Genomic DNA, 24961 nt, shown 5'->3' with positions numbered 1-24961 from the left:
CTGCAAAAAAAACCCACATGTTATTGTAGAATGTGGCCTTATGAGCACCGCATTGGGAATAACAGCTAAGGCTAAATTAGTGAGAATGACTTTCTTTTTATTACATGTGTGATATTTTCTTTTTATTATATATTTATGACTTGTGTGTGTATCACCAGAAAAAACGATATTTTTATGCTGTAGTGAGAAAGTGAAAAAACGAGAAAAGTCTGATTGTTCTCTATGTCTCATACAAATTATGATGAAAAGGAACGGGTGAAAGTCGCGATAGTTACGCACATGTGTTCTGAACCCAACGCAGGACGCAGAACACCAGTCATCAACCCTACCCAATGTGTGCAGTATAATCCTGCACTCTACAATATAAAATGGGATTAAGACAAAGCTCTCTGACCTGTTTAAAAGGCACACTTTTCAATAAAATGCCAAGTTGATTTTAGTTAGTTCTGCTCTGTGAATAATTAGTTATGATTTCATTTTGCCATCAAGCCATCATGTTCACCCTCATTAACTAAGGGGTAGAAGCCTACAGGATTAAAAGGATGGAGCTGGAAGCAAATAATCTTTATTAAAAAGATGGAAATGCAAACACCACCACCACCACCACCAAACTCCTGCTCATGTTGTTTTAAGTTACATGTCATCTTTTTAAAATGTCTGTTCTTAATGGCTGGCAAAATTCTACACAGCAAATAAAATATCATTTTAAAACCATTAGAGAAATAACAAAAATAGTAATACGAGTCCATCAATATCAAAGATCTCTCTAAATTATTCTGACCATCAGACTGATCTCCTAACATCTCTAGGACTCGATCTTTACAAACTGAGGGGTTAGATTAGGTAAACTTCAAAGTCTCTTTCAACCGAAAACTTCTATGAATCTAGGACACCCTGGATGTTTTCTGTTGATACAAGTTCCCTGGGTATGTTCCATAGTAGATTCATGACGGTAGAGTTCAGAAGACCAACTCCAATTACATAACAATCATGCTCATGGATGCTGATAAACCAATGAGAAGTCCCCTAACTCAATACCCTTTTCAAAGCTATTCTCACATTTAAACTACGTTAACCACAAAGAGTTAGATGGGCCAGGTACAGAAACCCAGGTATAGAAACTCGGGTACAGAAACTCACCAGGGTGGGAAGCCCCAGCTGCTTAGCAAGGGGCAAAACTGGGAAAACAAGAACCTGTCCCCAGGGTAACCTATCCTCCCCCAGCATATTGCTGCTCATGCGTTTTAGACCCCCTGAGTCTTCCTCCCTAAAGGTAACGCTAGGCCTCAGCTGTATTTCAGCTCCAGGCCCAGAGCTGAGGCAAAACCAAACAAAGGGCACAGTGGCTGCCTCAGGACCAGCTACATTGACTAATGACCCCCTGCCCTGGCACTGAACAATCAGTGGAGACTACTACCCTGGAAAGCTGATGAATATTCTATTGACACTCCTGAGACCTCTAGTAAGATTTCCACCTGCTAGAAAGAGATAAATACATTCAGGACAAAGAACTCAGTGCATGCTCCCCTGGCACTGCCCATCTCCATCCCCCTTCTTCCCTCTGAGGGGACCTCAAGACACTTGCAACCGGGGGAGCAATGGGCAGTGGCAGCTTATCCTGGGCTAACCCCTGAACCTGTCTCCAAGGCCCTCTTTTCCCTAACTTCCCAGTGAGCCAAAGCAGCCCAGCCTAGGCTCTCCTGATGCTTCTTCCGTGCTCTTCCTTGTCTCACTGTCCTAAGTACAGCGGTGCCTCGGTTTTCGAATGTGATCCGCTCCGGGAGCCCGTTCGGGTTCTGAAACGTTGGAAAATCGAGGGACCCACAGCCGACAGCTGGGCCTCAGGATCCTGCCCTCAGTGGAAGCCGCGGGGCACGTTCCACTTCCAAGGCGTGTTCGAAAACCGAAGCATTTCCTTCTGGGTTTACAGCGTTCAGAAACCGTATGTTCGCCAACGGAGACGTTTGAAAACCGAGGCACCACTGTATATATTTGCTCCCATCATGGACCCAATACTCTTTGACTCAGTGCCGCGGAGCCATTCCCTTTGGATACCCCTACCCCCTTTTAATCAAATAAATTCAATTTTTCTTTATTCACCTATCTAAGGTGGCTACTTAGCCAGCCCATGCACCACCAACCTTAACCTTTCACAAAGTATAGCAGCCTTGGAAGCTCCAGATATATATCTTGTGAAAAAGTCCATTATTTTTAAAGCAATTTCATTTTAATTCATAAGCAGCAAGGGAAAAATACAATTGTCACATGGGTATTAGGAATAACTCCTACTCCAAACAGTAGCTAAAACTACAGATGGAAACAGAAAAATTAACTAAGATGTAGAAAGTAAACAAAGGGTTTATGAATGACTGATAAATGAATCACTTGGCCTCCAGTATTAAAATAAATCTTATTAAAAGTGTTTTATATTTTAAGCCATGAGTGATAACAGTGGATCACTCCTTCCTCTGCTCACCTTCGAACACAGTGTTTTAACCTCAATTTATGTCACTGTGCCTTATATTATAATAACCTATTTACCTACCCCACTTGACTGCATATTAACTTTGTACTCAGCACAGCAACTAATGAAGTACCTTGAACACAATAAAAACTTAGTAAATGTTTTATATATCTCAACTTTCCGTATGAACTAAATAGAAAATAACTGTGCTTCACACTCACATAGCAACCTCTTAGGCAGCAGCTCTTCTGGATCATTTAGCTGTGCAAACTTACTGGCACAGTAAATCGTTCCAATGAAACCGTTTGTTATTCTAGATACAGCTAGACCTTCCCTTCTGAAGATGACTCACCTAAAGAAAGCTTCCTAAGACTTTTCAGATGAGAGCTAGAGAGATCAGCTCAAAGAAATGCATATTTCTGGTCTCTTCCCCTTAAAATGTTTACCGGTATAACCAAATCTATTACTTAAAAGTAGGTTTTATTACTGTAAATCAGTGATTTCCAACCAGTGTGCCTCCAAGAACTTTTAAAACATGCAACAGCTGACTAGTCAGGAGCACTGACCTCTTTTCCCTTAGATTGTCAAGTTAAAAAAACAACAGCAGCCAACACAACAATAGCTGTCCAGTGTGAATGAATAAAAATTACACTTATTTTGTCAGCTCAGCAAAATACATAATATATTTGTTGGTGTCCTGCAAAATTCTAGCACTTAGTTTGTGTGTGCCATGAGATGAAAAAGGCTGAAAATCACTGCTATAAATTAATGAAATTTCTATGCGGTTGTACTCTCTTAAAGAAAAGGTTATACAAAATTGTATTGCCAATTATTTAAAAGAAAAGCAATAGAAAGATAAACACCAAATATACTAGATTAGGAAATAAATCTTAAATTTTAAAAGTCCTAAAAATGAAAGCCTTTATGTTTTGTTTCTCTACCCCCTTTTATGATCTTCCCTTCTCTTCTCCAAACTCCCTTCAGCGTAAGTTAAGATGAAAGAGCTGCACAGAATCCTTCAAAGGAGCACTTGAAATGAACATAGAAACTGAACCATTTTCGGGCCCAAAGATGCTCACATAGTACTTCACACTTACTACTCACTATTTAATCCTAGAACACAATATTTTTTAAAACTAAAAGAAAAAATAAAAGGGAAAAGACAAAGAGTAAAATGCAAACATACGTATCAGCTAGCCTATGTTTCTTAAGCCAGCTACAGAAGAAAGAATACTTTAGCTCTCCTGCATTTGAAATCTCTTAGGTGCCAAGAATCTAGGTCTGAAATTTATAATTCAACTCCCTAATGCTAGGATGGGGAAAAGGAACTCCCACCCTGCTGCCAACCTTTAAGAATATTGAAGCCTGATTCCAGAGACTACTCAAGATAAAACATGTTTAACACAGTTACATCCTAATGTTTCTCTTCTACAAGTAAAACAAAGGAACTTATTTTTACTACATTTTAATTACCATTCGTGGTAAAGAGAGTTTGATTAGGCACCTGATGTATCATCTCAAACACAATAAACATGTTCCTGAAGGCATAAAAAAAAAAAAAAAGAAGAAGATATTTTGATGGGAATAGATTTCCATGGCTTTGTAGAGACCAAATACACAAGATGAGTGGGGGGATGAAAGACAGCTGTGGTTTGTGATAGAGAGACCAGAGGAACAGACCTGGGTTACACTTCAGCTTTGGTCATTCTAACCACAAAACCCTGGTCAAGATACTTAACACTTTAATGCACAGGTGACAGTGTCTATTTCATAGGACAGCCGGGATAGTCAGGTGAAACCATTCAGTTGGTACCTAAAATGGAAAAGATGCTTAGCAAGAAATGTTTTCACCTCCCTGACTCTGTCCCCCTTAATCAATTCAGTGCAACTTGTCTATCTTGGCTCTAACATCCACCCAAACTTTCATTAAAGAGAACCAACCCATTTCTTTCTTGAGGAAAAAACATTCCTCTGATGATGTGCAGATTGGAGAAAAATGAAAGGTTGCTTTGCTGTAGCAATGATGAGAATTTTATCATGCAACTAAAAGAGCAGGAACTCTACAGACTTAGTTAAGACGGTATCAATGATTCACCCTCAGTCCTCTAAATCCAAGGAAATCAGGACCAGATAAAGGATAATGTGTATACGGATACGACAAAGAGTATGCTGATAAACCAGGGCAGTTAATCCCCAGGCAAACAAGTAGTCCCCTGCATAGATGGGGGAATCTCGTTATTATTAAGTCAAGGGTGCTAAACCCTGGCTTCACATGAGAATCACCCAGGGGGCTTTTAAAACACACTAGTGTCCAGGCTCTACCAACCAGGAATTTTGATTAATTGGTCTGGGCTCCAGTCCCAGGGCACTCCACTTTATTAAAAGCTCCTGGGCCGTGCTAATGTGCACTCGGGGCTGAGAACCAGTGATCTAAGTGATTTAAAAACCCTTGGGGTGAAAGGGAGCAATGAGCACCCAAAGGCCATGCCTTAGGCAAAAGCCAGTGGCCTTCTGGAGGTAAGAGAGCACACAGGAAGGGGAAGGTTGGCTCTAGCAAAGATATCAAGCTTTCCTGAGTTCCAAAAATCTTTAGAATGTTCTTTGGCGTCATGATCACTCACTGAACACTGACTTTTAAACTTTCTCAACTGAAATTAACAAATGAGCTATTTTCTGGTCGAGCCAGCACCTGCCCACCAGGAGATGAAGGACAGACCCTCCACCAGTGAGCAATGCTTTCAAATGGTGTGGTCGGGCCAGCCATCAGCAACGGAGACAAGCCCAGCTATTTCACCTCAGGTTAAGCCTTCCTCCCAAAGCCAAGAACTGAAGCTCTGCAAATCGAAGAGCCTGCACTCCTGGGTACCAGCACTCCCCCTGTGGCCGGGCAGACCTGCTGCTGCTGAGGGCCAGGTACCCGACACACAGCCAGACAGATCGTTCACTGAACTGGACATCTGCCATCATTCTTGTTTTAAAGGAGTCATATGCTCTGACCTATGAAGCTAAAGACCAGTGTCCTCTAACAGATGGCCATTTCAGACAGAATTGTCCAGTTCATAATTGTCCCCCTTCTCTGAACGGAAATAACATGATTATCTGATGACATGGTCTACTGATAACACAATAGACATGTTACTTACTCTCTAATAGCTCTATAAGGGTGATGATTACACTCCGAATACATGAAAATCTACTTGAAGGTACAAACTCATCTTGGACATGGAATCATTTAACAATAACAGCCAGAGTAATAGCTAATAACAGCTTCAGTTTCATACGCCAAGCACTATTCATTACCTTAACTCATTTATCTTCACAACACCCCCATGAGGTGGGCACCATTACTGTCCCCATTAAAGGCTAACAAGTTACAAGGAAGACACAGGCCTAGCATGCAGTGGAGCCAGGATGAAAATCGAGGCAGTCTGGCTCCTCCAAGTGTTTACTGTTAAGTCAAGCTTAGTTTAGGGAGTAGTTAACTTAATTCTGGAGAATTCATAAAAGGGGGCATTAATTTACCTTAATCTCATGTTCAAAGACTTTTGAGAATCCTTTCAGAAGTTTTATTGTCGACTGACCTCTGTTAAATGCAGTAGAGCACTGGAGAGTGACAGGGCAAAGGGTCTAGCTGGGAGCAGTCACCCCCAATCATACCAAGCGCAGCACCTGACACAGAAGCACCCACTGGCTGGGGAACTGCAAGCTGGATTTAACCAATAGAGACCCTCTGGTGGCAAACGGAATATCTTACTATTATTCTCTTGACACCACTGTGATACTATGAGAAGAGTTGAATATCAGGCTAAAGAATCTCATTTGTAAGGGTAAACGTGTTGCTTGCTTTGACACAGTGCCAAACTGAATTTTTATTATTTTTTTTTTTGTCTTTAATATTCATAGATAAACTTTTCACGTAAAATGTAGGTAACAAGGAAGTAGAAAGTTGAAAACATGACTGGGAGCAAAAAAAATTTTGACCTGAGACCTGATCTTTTAAAAATGTTTTATACTATAACAAACACTATAGATCTAAAGTTGTTTTTCTCTATACTTTGTTTTTCAATCTCCATCTCCCACCGGCCACCCCAAGCCTCTCTCCTTCCAAAAGGAACTGTGCATAAGGAATTATACCCTGCATCTGCATCCTGATTATTTCTCTTCTCCCCTCTGTTCTTTTCTTCCTCAAATTCCCAATGACGTTTGCTAATGCCTTACAATAGAAGAGCTATATGATTTATGGTTTTAATTGTAAGTCAAGCTATAAAAGAAAAACCACTATAGCTAAGGGAACTGTATTACAATGTGTTATATTTAAAACAAATTGTATGCATTTGTTTTTATAGCTCTTGAGGCGCTGAATTCTAAGGAAAGACACTTCCACTCTGAAAAGCACAATAAAGGTTTTTTTTGGACACAGCAGTCATTTAGCCAATTTTCCTCTGAATAGGCCATGAGAGAATTAAGGTACAGTTCAATAACTATTTTCTTGTCTCCCAACCTCATGTTGCCGAAAGTATACATTTTCAAACCATATCTCCACCTGGTATTTTTCTAGTCACAGAGAATATTTCTATTTTTGAAACATTAAGATTAGCTCAGTGACAACCTCTGAAACTTTGTCCTGAGTACAATGAGGGCTTTTAGCAATATTCTCTAATACCCAATACTGTCAAAACAAAGGAAAAAAAAACAAGTAACAAAACTGTATTTGTAATTCTAATAGTTTTATTCACTCCCTCTGTCTTCTAGCTAGCATTCTGTTTGTATCTATCTGTTACTGATTTACATACCATGTCCATGTTTGCCCATTCTGAATAGCTCCAATAAGCTCGAAGAGTAGTAGACATATTAAGATGCTATGCTTTACTCTTTAAAACTCTACAGTTTCAAACTGGCATCCTTTCACTTACAACTATAAAACAAATAAACTCTAAACCTTTTCTCACCAGAAACAGCTCATTGAAAATAAAAATGTCTGCGATTAGAATCAGTTACCTAATGAAGATTTACTGTGTTTGCTTGGAAAACTAAGGCTCAATTTCTTGTGTTGTTTCTGAGCTGTTTATCCAGCTAACAACTTCTGAATGTATATTAAGTGCATAATCCAACCCCTTCAAACCACGTCCAAGAACACTGTTCCTTCAGCCCTACATCTAGAGCTACCTGACTTTATTGTTCAGTGTTCCTATGGATTTTTACTTTTCTTCATATACGTCTCTTATACTTAAGTAATAATCACATTGGTGATGAATTTACTAAAATAACTCTATTCTTGGATTTAGAAAAGATATGGGCATCATTATATATCAATTACAAGATATTTACATGATGGGCACCAAACACAAATTATTATTTATGTAATATGTTTATTTCTACTTAATGCAAAAGCTTTAGATGCAAAAAGATAACTGTATTTAGCCACCTGCTATAGTTACAACAACTCATTTGATAACCTATTTTTCAATTTCAGTTCATGATTCACAACTCCATTTTAACAGATAAGAAAGTAAAATAAGAAAACACTGCCAAATTGAGGTCTGGCAAGCTAATTTTCTCTGCCATCAAGGACCATGTAGATTAGAACATCAACACCGATGACTGATACACCTGATAATCTGATGGCAGCTAGAGAGTAAACATGAGATCACAGCTGGAGGTTCATAAGAAAAAAACATCAGTATGTCACAGATGAAATCTTTCAAGTAAAAAGCAGATATACGATCGGCAAAAGAGCAATTTTTGTGCTACACAGTGAATATTTCTGTGTAAACGGTAAAAAAATTCATCACCAAATATATAAACATAAAAAAATATTAATGATCTATGTAGCTAGGGGGAAACCATCAAAATAATTTAGATATCAGTTATAAGGTAGGTGGTATGGCCATGGTTATGTAAAATGTGATTATAGTAGAAGCAGGTATACTTGCTTTGACAGAATAAATTGTGATACTACTGAAATAAATGAATGTGTTTTGCACAGATATTAGACAGTTTTAAATCACATGGCAAAATGCATCTGACTTGCACAAAATTCACAGTACTAGTGGTGAAAGTAATGCTCACACGACCATACCTACACATGTACCCTCTTTTTTCAAACTCTAAGAATCTTCCATATGCAAAACTCTGGGCTCTGGATTAGGGATTATGGAGACACAGTAACAATTACCAGACATTCCTTATACTCTAGTTATCATCAAACAAAACAGGATTGTTTAGTTGCTATGACTGAGGTTTAGGCATAGTGTAGGAGTAAGGAGAGAAGTTATTTCAACAGAGGCTATTAGAAAAAGTGTCATGGTAGAAACAACATATAAATTATTCATTGCAATGCAGAAAAGGAATATAATGGAGGGAACCAACATAAGGTTCAAATTAACTTATTTAGGTAAAATTTGCATACAATAAAATGAAGAGATCCAAGATTACAATTCTGAGTTTTGAGAAATATATATACCCTTGTAACTACCATCCCAATCAAGAAAGAGAACATTTCCATGATATCAAAAAATTCCCTTATAACCCCCTTTCCAGTCACAGCTCATTTTGCATATAGATGAAGTTCATATGGAAACATGGAGATTCTATTCTTTTGTTTCCATCTTTTTTCAAATATAATACCTTAAAGATTTATCCACGTTAAGTTCCTTCTGTTTCGCTGATTTATTTATCTATCCTTACCAGACTGTCTTAATTACGTTAGCTTTACAGTAAGTCTTGTAATCAGACACTGAGTCCTCCATCTCTGCTCTTCAAGATGGTTTAGGTAATTCTAGGTCTTTTGCTTTTCTGTAAAATTTTTAGAATCAACTTGTCCATTTGAATGAATGTAAGTGGTGATAGTGGACATCTTTGCCTTGCAACTGATCATAAGGGAGCGCATTCAGGCAAAGCCACTGAGCATAAAGTTGGCTGCAGGCTTTTTGCACATGCCCTTATTGGTTGAGAAAGTACTCTTCTACTTTGCTGAAAGGTTTCACCGTAAGTGAATATTAGTCCGTGAAATGTTTTCTCTGCATATATTGAGACTGTTTATATAGGTATTCCTCCTTTGAATAATTTCAACATGGTGATTTGCACAAATGCTAAGTGAAATAAGTCAGAGAAAGACAAATACCGTATGATTTCACTTATATGTGAAAACTAAGAAAACGAAAACAAAAAACAACAAGCTCCTAGGTACAGAGAACTGATTGATGGCTGGCAGCAGGGGTGAGTAAAATGGGGGAAGGGGGTCAAAAGGTACAAACTTCCGGTTAAAAAGTCAGTCAGTCACAAGGGATGTAATATACAGCATGGTGACCATAGTTAATACTACTGTACTGCGTATTTGGAAGATGCTTAAAGAATAGATCTTAAAAGTTCTTATCCCAAGAAAAAAATTTTCTAACTATGTATGGTGATGGATATTAACTGTATTTATTGTAGTGATCATTTTGCAATATATACAAATATCAAAACATTATGTGGTTCATCTGAAATTAATGTTATGTCAATTATATCTCAATAAAAAAATTACTCAAAACAGAAACAAATTCATTGATACAGAGTACTAACTTATGATCACCAGATGGGAGGGAAGTTGGGGGACTGGCAAAAAGGTGAAAGAGACTAAGAAGTACAAACTGTCAGTTATGAAAATAATCATGAGAATGTAGAGTACAGCCTAAGGAATATAGTCAATAACATTTTAATAACTATATATGGCGCCAGGTGGGTTATCAAGGTGAACACTTCGTAAGGTATAGAAATATCTAATAACTATATTGTATGCCTGAAACCAATGTAATATGGTATGTCAACTATAACTGAAAAATACATTTTAAAAAATATATTTTTAATTACTTATCTTTTCAAAGCACCAACATTGTTTACTTTTTCTATTGTTTGCCTGCTTTATTTTACATTGACTTCTATTCTTTATTATTTAATTCCATCTGTTCTCTTTGAGTTTAATATGCACACATTTTTCTAGCTTTTTAACATGAAACTTAGATATTTTGTCTTCTAATATAATCACTTTAGCTATACTATATTTTCCTCTAAGCACTGCTAACGCTGCATTCCACAAATTATGATATACTGTATTTTCTTTCAGTTCAAAATTATTTTCTAATTTTCCTTTTGATTTCTCCTTAGACCCATGAGTTATTTAGAACAAGATGTTTTAATTTCCAAAGTACCTGAAGCTTTTCTGGCTATCTTATTGTTATTGATTTCTAATTTAATTCTGCTGTGGTCAGAGGACATCTTCTATAAGATTTCATATTTTAAATGTATTAATTTATCTTATGACCCAGGATAGGGTCAATTTTAAAGAATGTCTGATTTGGACTTAAAAAAAAAAAAAGTACGTACTAAAGCTGTTAAATGTAGCAGTCGGCAAATATTATGACAAGATAGTTAATAATGGTGTCCAGTTTTTCTGTAGCCTTACTTTTGTCTTCTTGTCCTATTAGTTGCTAAGAAAAAGTTAAAAATTCTCCATTATGAGCCTGTATTTGTCTATTTCTTCCTTTAGTTCTAGCAATTTATTATTGTGTTAAACTATAAATAACACTTACCATTTTAATCATTTTTAGGTGTACAAATCTGTAGCATTAAGTACATTCACATTGCTGTGCACCCACCCTCTGCTATTTCTGTTGATGAATTATGAAGCACACTTTTTATCATTATTACTTTTGGTAAACTGGCTCTTTTATCATTATGAATGTCTCTCTTTCTCTCTAATAATACCACTTGTCTTAAAGTCTACGTTGTGTAATTATTAATATAGCCACACCAGCTTTCTTATACTGACTGTATGAACAGTATATCTTTTCCCACTCTTTCACTTTTTAACCTACCTATGGCGTTATACTTAAAATCTCTCGCTTTCAGACAATATAGATTTGTGTCATGCTTTTTGTACATGCTGATAATTTTTTACATTTAATGTACTGGTTGCTATAACTGGGTTTTACATCTACCATTCTGCTCCTTGCTTTCTGTTTGTCCCATCTGTGATTTATTCTTGTGTTCTTCCTTTTTTGCCTTTGTTCAGCTTATCCAAATATTTCAAGTATTCCATTTTAATTCTTATAATGGCTTCTTAGTTCCGTTTTTTAATAATATATCCTAGTGGTTGTTCTAGGGATAAAAACATGCATCTTTGCTTCCTAAATATTGTAATTCTTCATGAACAGGTGTAATTTCCATTTACTGTACTGACCCAACTTCTGTGCTATCGTGGTCATATACAGGGAGTCCCAAAATAATGTATACACATTTTAACAGCTCAATTTTGAAAATGAAATATATTTTAATAAACACTGCCTTTAATAATTATTCAAAGTGTGTGTATACATTTTTGGGAACACCCTATGTTTTACAGCTACATGCTCTATAAATCCTACAATACATTTAAATGTAAACAGTCATATGATTTTAGAAAAAAATGAGAAGAAAAAAACACACAAAGAAAGCCCTTGATATTTAGCCTCCTATTTATGACTTCTTCCTTATTATAGATGAGTATTCATCTAGCATCATTTCCCTTCAGTCTTAAGAATTTCCTTTAGCATTTCTTATACTGTAGGAGATCTGGTGGTGAGAGTCTCTTAATTTTACTTTAACTGAAAGTTTTTTATAATTTTACCTGTATTTTTGAAGTATATTCTATTGGGTTGATTTTTTTCTTTGAGGATGACGTCCCGTTGTCTCCTGCCCTCCACTGTTCCTAATGTAAAGTCCGCTGTCACTTGTATAGCTGCTCCCCTTCATGTAATGTGCTTTTTTTCTCCTGGATCCTAATTTTTTCTGTATCTTTTGTCTTCATTTGATTATGATATGTCTGGATATGCTCATCTTTGTATTTTACCTACTTGGAATTCTGTGGTTCTTGAATCAGTAATTAACATTTTCACCAAATTTGGGGAATTTGAAGACATTATTTCTTTACATATGCTTTGCCCCATTCTCTCTCTCTTGAGCTTCAATTACATGTACATTAGACCACTTGGTATTAATCAGATGTATATAAGACGACTCAATGTTGTACCCTAGGCCACTGAGTCTATTTCTTTCCCACCTTATTATTTTCTCTTTCAGATTAGGTAATGTCTATAGGTCTGTCTTCAAGTTTCCAGATCCTGCTTTCTGTCATCTTTAATTTGATGTTAAACCCATCCACTGAATTTTTTTATTTAAAATTCTAATTCCAGATATTGTACTTTCAGCTTAGAATTTTCATTTGGTTCTTTATATATACAGATATATACAGTTTGCATTTCTCGGCTGAAATTACCTATCTGGTTACTCTATATGACTCATTTCCATTAAGTCCTTGAACACATTTATAGTAGCTGTTTTTCAAGTCTTTTTCTAATTCCAAGATCTGCATCATCTTAAGGTCTGTCTATACTGACAATTTTTCTTTTACTTATGGATCACATTTTCTGTTTATTCACATTGTCTAACAATTTTTTTGTGTGTTCTGTGTATTGTGAATGATAAAATGTAGGGACTACAGAATCTCTTCTCTTCTTCTGAAGAATGTTGACACTGTCCTACCAGGCACTTGAACTTGTAAAGGCTTGGTTTTAGACTTGGTTAGTGTGACTCTCAGTTTTGAAGTGGTGTCAGGAAAAATGCTTAGTCAAGTAACAAAGTCTTTACTCCTAACGCATGTTTCTTCTGGGGTCTTACTGGAAAGTTCAAGCTGTTGGCTCCTCTAACCTGGAAGGTTTCAAAGTCCAAAAATGTTACTTTTCCTATGGGCAGGAAATAACATCTCTCAGCTTTTACCATCTTCTGTTACTTTCTGCAGGCTCCATGGAATCTTTCCTGTATATTCATAGTTCAGGCGTCAGAAAAACATTTGTGGTGAATTAGTATTCAGATTTGGAGGTTTCCTTCTCTATGGATCATTCTTTTCTGGATTTCCCCCCTCAAATTCCAGCTGTTCTGGCCACCGCAAACCCTAGCCACTCATGCCACAAATCAATAAAACTATAGTTTTCTGCTTAATTTCTAGCTGTCCAGCTTTATGGGTTGAGGGCTGCCCTCAGGATTAAAGCCAAAAATGTAGTGCTCACCATGAACCATTCACTTCAAGGTTCAAATCCCCTTTAGTTCCCATCTATCCTTAAAGCCGGACCTCTCAAGTGTCTTAAATAGTTTCTTATATTGTCTCCATGGTTTATAACGGTTATCTTCAGGAAAGGGTATTCTTAAACAAACCACCCTCATCAGTAAACCATATTTACTTTTTACCTGGAAAATATAGGTAATTGAATATGAGAGAACTTTTTATTGCCAGATTTAGAGGCAAGAAGCACAGAGTCAACCCAAAACTCTCTGGAGATAACAGCAAACAACACCTAGGAGCATTTAAGAATTGGTATGTATGTTCACAGCCATTAGCTCATTTAATCCTAGCAAGAACACTAATATAACTGCTGAAGTACTAGCTACATGAGGATATTAGAGCTTAAATTAATTCATGTGCTATGAAAGCAAGTCTTAAACCTATTCCTCCCACTACACTATGATACCTTTATGATAAACAGTTCTATGTTTTAATTCTGTCAATAACAAAATTATAAATATGTTCAGATTTAAGGTATTCACTTGTAATCAGGCTGTTAACCAAATCCATCTTTCTTATTTTTTTTTTTTTTAAATATATCTTTATTGATTTCAGAGAGAGGAAAGGAGAGGGAGAGAGAGAGACAGAAACATCAATGATGAGAGTTACTGATCGAGCCCACAATTCGGGCATGTGCCCTGACTGGGAATCGAACCCCAATCACCTGGATCCCAGGTCGACGATCAACCTCTGGGCCACGCCCGGCCGGGCCAAATCCATCTTTCTTAAAGTGGCCACTGCATAGACCAGCCGACGTGACTCAGTGGTTGAGCATCGACCTATGAACTAGGAGGTCACAGTTTGATTCTCAGTCAGGGCATGTGCCCGGATTGTGGGCTTGATCGCCAGTGGAGGGGCATGCAGGAGAAAGCCAATCAATGACTCTCTCATCACTGATGTTTCTCTCTCACCCTTCCTCTCTCTGAAATCAATTAAAAGATATTTTTGAGAAAAAAAAGGCCAGTGCATATTTAAATTATTAAAACAAAGACTGCTTCATATTCTATATTTTGTATAGAGCCAAACACCACTAATCTATTAGCACTACATTATAAGAACACTTGCCCCAGCATAAATTTGTTTAGAAATATCAACCTCTTTAAATATCATTCTAAAAAGCACCTTATTGACAAGATTTTTAAACTTGTAAAATATTATGGGGGAGGGAGGCTCATTAATTTTTTTCATCTCAAAGTAATATTATTAAAAAAATTATTTTCTGAGACTTTCAATAAACAAACTTAAACTCAATGTACTGTTAAAGAGAGTGCAGTGGATTGAAAGTTCTACTCATACCCGTTGAAGACTAGCCTTTCCACATCACCCTCCAACTCCCAGGTAGTAATCACGGCCCTCCACCTGGCTGCTCTAAACTTCTCACTGTTGCCCAAACATGACTGGCTCTTCACACTACAGGGCTTCTGAAAATTGTATTTCACAGAGAATGTCCCTCTCCCTCACTGTGCCTGAAACTCTTTATTCATAAAAGACTCAACTCAAATATCTTTCCACTGTGGACCTGTTATTCACGCCCTGGGAGCTCACATCGCTTAACACTATTGATTTTTTAATTAACAAGCTGATGAAAAGTCTCTTCTTCAGACTGCAACGTGCTTGAGGACAGGTACATTTCTTACTGGTACATTTCTTATTGGTATTTCATCTCTAATACCAAGCACAATAGTAGTATACAGTAGAAGCCTGAAAAAAATTTGTGAATGACTGGATGATTTTCATACTAACACCTGTCTCCAACAGTATCACCACTATGTCACACCTATATTCTGGCAGCAGCCTTATAAATAGGTTTCTCAAGTACAACCAACAGCCAAGAGTTCCCATAAATTCTGAGCACCACAGTCATATTAATCTTTGGCTCATATTACTGTAGGCACTGCTAAAAAACTAACAGCTTCCCTTTGCCTTTAGATAAAATTCACAACCTCTATAACCTGGCTCCAATGTATGGTGTATATCTCCACCTCACTTTCAAGCCTCCTAATCCTACTCTCATCAAGTCCACACTCTGGCCCCATTTTTACCTCTGTCTACACGAATCCTACCATTCTTCAAAGCTCAGCATGAGTCTTAACGTTGTCCATGGATTAGCTGTAAGATACTCCAGAAAAATCTCTCATATGGATGTTGTCAGCACTAACACTTTGTGCTTCTTATTCAATATTCGTATTATCTCAAATCTTATTTCTTTAGCAAAAGCAAAAAACAACAGCACATTATGTAAATGATGAAAATATTGGGCACACTCAGACACTTAACACGTGGTTGTACACAGGCTAGTGAGGTAGAATAAGAGAACTGTGGTTTTCAAAAAATTAAATCTGAGGAAAAAAATGAGTAAAAAATTAACAGGAAAGAGAAGAATTTAGCCCCGCTATAGGTACACCATTCTTATTAATACAAATCACATTACAGTTTATATAATTATGAATATAGAAATACTTATTGAAAACCAGCTCTGTCCAAGAGAGAAGGACAATAAGTGTGCTGGGGCCCAGAAAGGTACATTATTCTGAGAAACAGAAATGTTCATGGGCTCAGAAACTAATTTTCTTTCTGAATGTTGTGCTCACTAAGAAATACGTAAGATTAATAATTTAGTTTTTCAGCTATCTATAAAGCATATGTATTCCTCAGCATAAATTAGTGAATTGGCATTTTGGTTTATGATCAATGTCTTTTTACTTTAAGAGTCCCTTCCCTGGAGCCCAATCAATTCGGCTCAGTTCCATAAACATTTATTGAGTATTTACTATGTTCCAGGCCCTTTCCTAGGTTTAACAATCAGTACACGGTCAATGACATTCAGGAGCTCCAAAGCAAGTTAGAGGAGACAGGCAATAACTAGTTCAAAAGAACATGGCAAGGATACAATCAAAGCTATGCACAAAGTCTTATGAAAGCATAAGGAACAAAGACAGCTTCACATGACATATAAGCAGAGATTTAAAGACGGAACAGCAGTTGGACCACAAAATGATTTAGAGTAGGAAGGCATTATAGGTGAAGTGAGCAGAAGAAAGAAACCACTCAGAAACATGAAAAAGCATGACGTGATCAGTGTGCAGATTATACAGGCCTGGTGGTTATATAAAAGAGAAGGGAGGGAGGCTACGATGAGCTACAAAAACCTAGAGAAGCAGGTATGCATTGGAGAATGGATTACACTACAAGCCATGATAAAGAGCTTAACTGGTTTTTTCCTGTAGGAAATGGGGAAGACGTGAGGCATTTGAGCAGCGGCATACCCAGATAAGTGTTTTAGCCACTGTGGTGGCTGTTAAATTCACTTTTTTATATATTTATTGAGGGGTCTGCTACATGCCAGGCTTTATCTGAGCAATTAAAATAAAAAGAAAATCTTTGCTTGCTTGAGGTGTAGTGAGTAAATTTTGCTTGAGGTGTAGTGAGTAAATTTCACTATGTTCAATAAGCAAGATTTTAAAGTATTAGCACAGAAAAGGGCAACCAGTAATAAAACTATTTATATCATCATTAACTACCTCTATCATCTTTATAAGCACTATAATATATTAAGTTAAAAAAAATCTTTCTCAACATCACTAGTCATCAGGGAAATGAAAATCAAAACCATAACAAGACGCCACTTCATACCCACTAAGATAACTATAGCAAAAAACACAGATACTAACTCTTCAGTGGGATGTGGAAAAACTGGAGTTTTCATACACTGCTAAGTGGGAATATAAAATTGTTTAGCCCCTTTGGAGGACAGTCTGGCATTTCTTCAAAAGGCTAAACATAGTTACCATATGACCTAGCAATTCCACTCCTCGGTTATACCCAAGAGAACTGAAAACACGCTTCTACCATGCAAGCTGGGCACAAATGTTCAGAGTAGCATTATCTATGCTGGCCAAAAAGTGGAAATGACTCACATGTCCATCAACTGATGAAAGAGTAAACAAAACTGTGGTAGATCTACATTATTTGCCAACAAAAAGAAATGAAACACTGACACATGCTACAACATGGATGAACCTTGAAAAAACGCTAAATTACAGAAGCCAGTCATAAAGGACCACACAGATTGATAGATGAAATATCCAGAACAGGCAAATCTATGGTGACAAAAAGTAGACTAATGGTTGCCCAGAGCTGGTAGGAGCTGGAACACAGCCAAAGGGGGTGAACCTTCTTTTTTGGATAATGAAAATATTCTAAATTTGATAATGATGATGGCTACACAGCTCTGCGAATATACTAAAAGGCACTGAATTATATACATATTAAATGGGTTAACTGAATGATCTGTAAATTATATCTCAATAAAGTTATTTTTAAAAATCTAATCTTTAATGATATCTTAAAAAATTTTATTCTCATTTCCTCATGAAACCAGATGGCATCCTTCCCAGTATATAATGTATTATAACACAGGAGTGCTATAAAATTCCAGCTTCTTCAATCTTCTACCTGGCAATTCATTTTTTCTGAGAAAACTAATCTTCCAGTTCGGCAGAAAACAATTTATTTTTATGACATCCAAACAATAAGAAAACAGAAGCTTGACCCATCCGGCATGAAAGGTGAGTTAGTCTTTCAACATCATCAAAATCTAAGGAGTTTTTCTGTCTGATGAATCAGTTTGGTCTCCTGTATGTCTTACTCTGATCGTTACTGTAAAAATTTTCAATAATTAATTTTTAGATATAATTGCTGGGAATACTAAAGTTGATGCTAAGGCACCACTTCAGTCTTTATTTGCTTGTAACCACACTCCTGTTAGCCCAGGAGTCGGATGAGGTAAACATACTGCTAAGGATGCTAAATAATAAAAGAGGGTAAGACAGAAAACTCACTTGTAAACAAAGGAAACATGTTTGCATGCATGCGTAAGGTAATGTGTAATCGTGCAAACAATAAGGGGGTTCAGGTGATCTGGTACGTTAAGGCAGTGCTCTGAATACCCCCCCAAATTAGAGTCCCATCCTCTTATTTTACTGTTTCACCCCTGGGTCCTCCAGTATTGCAGAAAAAATTCACACAGGTATACTGTTTGCCTTTACTGCAAACAACATGGCTCCAACTTCAGCCGGGATCCCATGGTCATTTGAAAAATCATTTATATCTCTAGGCTTTTCCTTTTTATACTTTCTACAGCAGCTATAGTCATTTAACTTTTTTTCTCTAGGTTTCTACCCTATCAACTCCAAGATCCATCTTTAAGGATAAACAAAATAGAGGCCATAGTATGTGTTTTCCTTCAGCCCCCCTTACCACTTACCTATAGCAGCACTCATCCTTCACTCATTCATCAGAATAGTAAATGATAATGTTTCATTATTTATTGAGCATTTTCCATGTGCCAAGCACTTGGCTGAGGACTTTACATATAATAATTAATTTAGATCCCACAACAATCTTACAAGATAAATATTTTTGGTCCTATTTTTTTTCTTAAGTATGTTTTTTATTGATTTCAGAGAGAGGAAGGGAGGGGGAGGGGGAGGGAGGGAGAGGGAGAGGGAGATAGAAACATCAATGATGAGAGAGATTGATCAGCTGCCTCCTGCACCCCCCAACTGGGGATCAAGCGTATAACCCGGGCATGTGCCCTGACCAGAATTGAACCATGGTCTCCTGGATCCTAGGTCAATGCTCAACCTCTGAGCCACACCAGCCAGGCTGGTCCCATGTTTTTACAGTGACAAAGTGAAGCTCAGGGGAGCTAAGTAACTTGTCCCAGGTTTGTAGTTAATGAGTATAAGAAACCAGATCTGAATCCACATCTGTCTGTAACCATGTCACCCTGCCCCTGAAAAGTGTTCTAATGATGCCTGTCCCAAAACCTCCACTTCCACACGGGGACACCACATTCATGAGTTATTTTCACTGTATGACAGTTCTCTCTTTCCTAGCCAGTACTGAGGAAAAAAATTATTTAAATTGCTAAACTTAAATCAAAAACATGGCTTAACGACATCCATTTGGAAACAGATTTTTATTAAAAGTATATATATATCTCTATATTAGTTACATTAATAAATTTTAAACTCACTGTAAATAGATGATTGAGATCTGAAAAAGTTGTGGGATTAAAAGACTAAATGACTCCCACTGAGCTTCCAAGAAAAACTCCAAATATCAGGTTATGCTCATAAGTTATCATGTCCCTCTTTCTGTTCATCTATAAGAGTGGGAAGAAAAATAGGAAATTTCCTGCTTCTTAATGTTTCCAGTAATTTCTCACTTTGGCAGAGAAAGGTAGAAAGCAGTTTAGCATCACAGGCAGACAGAGCTGATAATGCTTCTTAAGAACTGTGTCTTTTCATTCATGGTTCTGACAAATGTAGGCCCTAATTGGCTTCAATGAGTTTTCTCACGTGACTTTTAATAAAAGTCCAGTCTAAGTATTTAATGGCTCATCCAAAGACATATGATTTATTATGCTGCTTACACAGAGGTTTAATTCCCTACATCCACATTATATTGAGTCTTTTATCTTAAGCTGTTAAGAATTAACTTCAAACCCTGGCTGGGTAGCTCAGTTGGTTAAAGCTTGTAGGTTGTAGGTTCAATCCCTGGTCAGGGCACATACAAGGTGCAACCAATGAATGCACAAGTAAGTGGAATTACGTATTGATGTTTCTCTCTCTCTCTAAAATCAGTTAAAAAAATGAATTAACTTCAACATTGTAATCATCATGCAAATAAGTACTAGAGTCTGACTTGTTCAATATTTTATTCCCAAAACCTATAGAGTAGATGCTCAATAAACATTTGTTGTAATAAATGATGGCAAGAAAACAAGGTAGGGAACGCTGTGTAGCCTGTTATGCCTTTTAATAAAATCTCCCTGGAATAGCTACATGAATGTCTTGTCTTGAATGCTAGGATATCAAAATGTAGAGCCTATACTATCTTTAAGCTTTATCATAAGATTAGTTTGTTTTTACAATATTCAGTTTGAAAATATTTTAAAGCAGTTTTAAAAACATTTCTCTCATCTCTTTCGATTCAAAATCAACCAAACAGTGATAAAATAATTTATATATTTTAAATTCATATACATTAACATCTTTTTATATAGTATAGCAAAATCTATAGCTTTAAAGACTGGGCTTTCTTTCATTCTTATCAGAATGTGCAGCCTCCTAAATCCAAAGAGGATGCTAGTTTTATCTGCAGTTCATAAACAGCTTGTCAATCACTGATACAATTCAAGAACTCCACACATATTTATTGCCATGCTCATTTTTAAAAAAATATTGCAAAAGATTACACACAGTGTGAGAAATGGCACCTAAATGCTAAAAAAAACCCTGTAAATATCAATTCTCAATGGTAGGTTCCTTGTCTATCATTAAAATAAATATCAACTTCTTGTCCACTTTCAATTTTGCTGAATGCCACCCAGCTATAATGATTCAAAATACTCCATTATATTTTTTCTCTCATTTCTCAATTTTCTCCCATCCCCTAAAATCATGATTTATTTGAAAATTAAATGTAAGAACTATTTACAGACCTCCATCCATCTTTCTGGAGATAACTGAAGGCTCCATCAACAACACTGGCAAAGAACTGCCCTCCTGTGATGAAGAGGGTATTAATGGTGACTAATCGACCTCTTAAGTTGGGTGGTGAGACCTCGGCGATGTACACTGGCACTGTCATAGAAGCAATGCCTGCAAAGAAACAATGAAAAGTAAGCATAAGACATTTACTCAAGATTTCTGCTGCTGTTATAAATATTAATGTTAGATTAAGACACACACACATGGGCTTGGTGTTCTACTTTAAACAAAGGTATACCACATACTCAAAGGTTCTTTTTATAATTGGTGACTACTGCAGATAAGACATACGTGAGATATCAATCTCTGAGTAGCAGTTTTCATATTATCATTTGAAAGCCTACAAATGAAGTACCTCTAGAGATCTCAGATAACTTTAGAATGCATATAAGTATGCTTTATAATTTTTTTAACTATGTTTTTATTCATTTTTAGAGAGAGAAGGGAGAGGGATAGAGAGATAGAAACATCAACGAGAAACATCGATCGGCTGCCTCCTGCACGCCCCACACTGGGGGGATGGAGCCCACAACCTGGGCATGTGCCTTGCTTGACTGGGAATAGAACCAGTGACCTCTTGGTTCATGGGTCAACACTTAAAAAATTATAAAGCCTGGCTCAGTGGTTAAGGACTAAACATAGAAAAATGCTCTCTGGACTGAATATAATTATTGAAATATTTTTAGTCTTATATGGAAATGTAATCAGACAATGGTGAGAATAAAAAATTATCAAAGAATACATATTAATTATCCAAAGTCATTTCCAGCAGATACACCAAAACTCATTGATTTACTAATAAGAAATCCATACAATTAATCACCTTATTCAATTGTCTAGCTGTACATTTCAGAAATAGTTCACAATGGACAGTACTTTGGGAATTTACTGTTTTAAAAAACCGATGATAGTTTTCTAGGTTTAGGTGTATTGTGTTATACCTCCTTTAAAATATTTTCTATCTACAACCAATGCAGCTGGTTAAATCTGGACAACTTACTTAACCTTTCTGGGTCTCCAGTTCCTCATCTATATAATAGAAAGATTAAAAGTATCTCTTCCATAGAAGTTGGGAACATTCAATGGGTTAATAAAATAAAGTACTTAAAATTGTGCCAAGCATACAGAAAGCAGTCAATAATATCGGCAGCATTTCTATTATATCACTACTTAGGAGGCATTCCAAATTTTTTATTCAGTTTGACCTGTTAGGTGCTGGGGTTATCAAAATAATAAGTAAATAAAATAAGGTCCCTTCCCTAAAGGAAGCAACACATAAACCCTACTCAAAAACATGCAGTAAAAAAAAAAAATCAAAATAACATAGTAAGGGCCAGCGCAGAGCTATACACTGCATCCTATCTTTCAGTGCTGACATTGCTGGATGCTGACAATGATTAGGTGGTAGCTAGGAAAGGCTGGGCAGACAATTCTATGGAAAAGAGCATGAGCTTACAAAAATATGAAATGACATGGGGTTTTCTCAAGGGTTGTACAGAAAGCGTGAGGCAGGATATGTGTAGAGATGAAGTGGGAGAGGCATACAGGGCAGAAACCATGGATGTGGCATCCATTTAGCAGTGAGCATCCACTGAATACTTGATCTGAGCTGGGCACTGTGCTAAGAACTGGGGTCAGAGGATCTGCTGAGAAAAATGTGTTTAAACAAGTAATTACATTTCACATGTGATGGTTCTTACCAAAGGGGAAGTGTGGGGGACATGAATGAGCCAATGGCAAAGGGACAGGAGGAGGAATCAGAGAAGCCTTGGATGAGGTTATATTTAAGCCGAGATCAGGGGGATGAGTAAGCTAAGCCAGGTGGGGGTGTGGAAGATGGGAGAGACTTTAGACCAGGGCTGGGGAACGTCTGACCCAAGGGCCAGTACATGGCCCATGAAATCATTTGATCCAGGCCTGCCAAGGCCTCACCAAAAAGCAGCAGTTCCAGCTATCACATTATGGGTGAGTTCATTAAATGTTTGACCAAATATAGCAGGCTAATTTTTAAGTTGATAGTTTTGCATGGCCCGTGAATGATGTTACAAAATATCCAAATGGCCCTTGGCAGAAAAAAGGTTCCCCATCCATGCTTTAGACAATCAGACCAACTTTGACAAAGAGGCCTTAAGGCAGGAAGAAATACATCCTGTTGAGGGCAAGTATTTCTGGAGATGTGGGCAGAGATCAACCAGACAACACAGAATCGTAGAAGCTACATTAAGGGTTTGGTACTAAGAAGACTTTGAATAATGCAAAGGAGGAAAAGTCACAATCAGAGTCATGTTTTAAAGGATCACTTTTGTTGGAGTAGGGAAGACTGATCGCAGGGGAGCGATGAGCACAGTGACAGCACTGGAAATGGAGTAAAGAGGAGAGATCCTAGAATTAATGTATTTTGTATTTGGCTAAAGAGAATTTGGATGAATGTGAAGGATGAGGAGAAGAAGAATTTGAGGATGATCTTCAGATTTCCAGAATAAGCCACTAGGAGCGTGAGGGGTACTCTGTACAAAGATAAGGGATACTGGAGAAGCCAGTATGGGTGGGCCATAATGAGGTCAAGTCTTGGTGAGAAGAGGTGCTCTGTGAAATATATAAGTAGAGAGCAAGGAGACCACTCTGTAAGTGTGCTGGGAATATAGATTATGTACATGTGAATGTTCCCAGTCTCCCTCTCTTCTCCTACCCAATAAGGGTCTTTGCCAAAATAATCAACCTCTCCTTCATCCTTAGGGGAAATTTGGTCTGTGCCAGCCAAGTTCTTCAACTGTTACCATGCTAGACAAGAGAAAAAAGATGGAGAAGGAAACATGCGTCAAAGATCTGGTTTGTGGTAGTCCAAATAAATAAAGACTGGAGAGAATTGGGAGTGTGATGCTCAGGGTCAGCATGGGAAAAATCGGGAGTCTAAAACAAAAGAACTGACTGAGGCTTGACTGGGGAATGTGAGCGATAACAGATTTAAAAAAATATTGCTGGGTTATAACCTATATTGCTGTTAAACCTTCAAGACAAAAGAGTAGTGTTACTTTTCAATTGCTTTTAGTTGCTGGACTCTATTTCTTTAAACATAACTACAAACTGAGACTAGGCTAGCGGGGTTTGGGAAGTTATACAAATATCTGGAGTTGAGAAGATGGTTCTGTGTGGCTGGTGCACATAACTGAAACCACTGAATGGAGGAGATCTCCCAAAAATGGCATATGAGAAGAATGGCCAGAATTGAGTCCAGAAAAAATGCAATATTTAAGGAACTGCTGAAGAAAGAAACTGAGAAGGAGCAACCAGCAAGCATCCACCTACCCTTGAATGCTATGTTATTTCTGAAGTCTTTTTCTGTTACCATTTTGCATTATTATGTAAGGTCATCCTACCAATAGGTAGGCAGGACAGACATTCATTATCCCCCTAGGAAAGGAAAGAGACCCAGCTTAGAGGCAGACAAGAAGAGGTTTTCAGCAAGTCACATTATAGCAAATTAATGTCAAAGTGGCTCTCAGATCTAAGTCCCCTAATCTTTGTAATGAACCACTTCAGGACTGAGTGTCATGCCTCTGTTCGGAATGTGACCCTTCGTAAATTTCTCAGAAACATTTTCTTTTTGGCTCTACTTCCTTAGCTAGCACACATGATCTTCTAGGAGCAGGAGGGTCTGAACTTTTCCCTGCTCCTACTACCTGCTATGTGACTTACTGCCACCAAGTGTCATGTTAAAGAGCTCAGATGATACTCAAAACTGGTAACTACATGTGAATAATTGTATAATTTCAAGTGAGATAAGTTTAAACCCATAAAACT

General features: G+C 37.3%; 1 protein-coding gene across 1 annotated transcript in view; it reads right to left on the bottom strand.

The window, feature by feature from the left end:
• The window catches only part of SLC2A13 (solute carrier family 2 member 13), a 269611-nt gene that overhangs the window by 203992 nt on the left and 40658 nt on the right, over window positions 1-24961 (bottom strand). Inside the window, exon 2 of the mRNA XM_087814727.1 lies at window positions 21112-21271. Within this exon, the coding sequence (XP_087670853.1) occupies window positions 21112-21271 (160 nt within the window). The remainder of the gene's footprint in view (window positions 1-21111; window positions 21272-24961) is intronic.

The sequence above is a fragment of the Miniopterus natalensis genome, chromosome 2, assembly GCF_054644295.1.
Source record: "Miniopterus natalensis isolate mMinNat1 chromosome 2, mMinNat1.hap1, whole genome shotgun sequence".
Classification (NCBI taxonomy): Eukaryota; Metazoa; Chordata; class Mammalia; order Chiroptera; family Miniopteridae; genus Miniopterus; species Miniopterus natalensis.
This window is presented reverse-complemented; position numbering and strand designations above follow the sequence as displayed.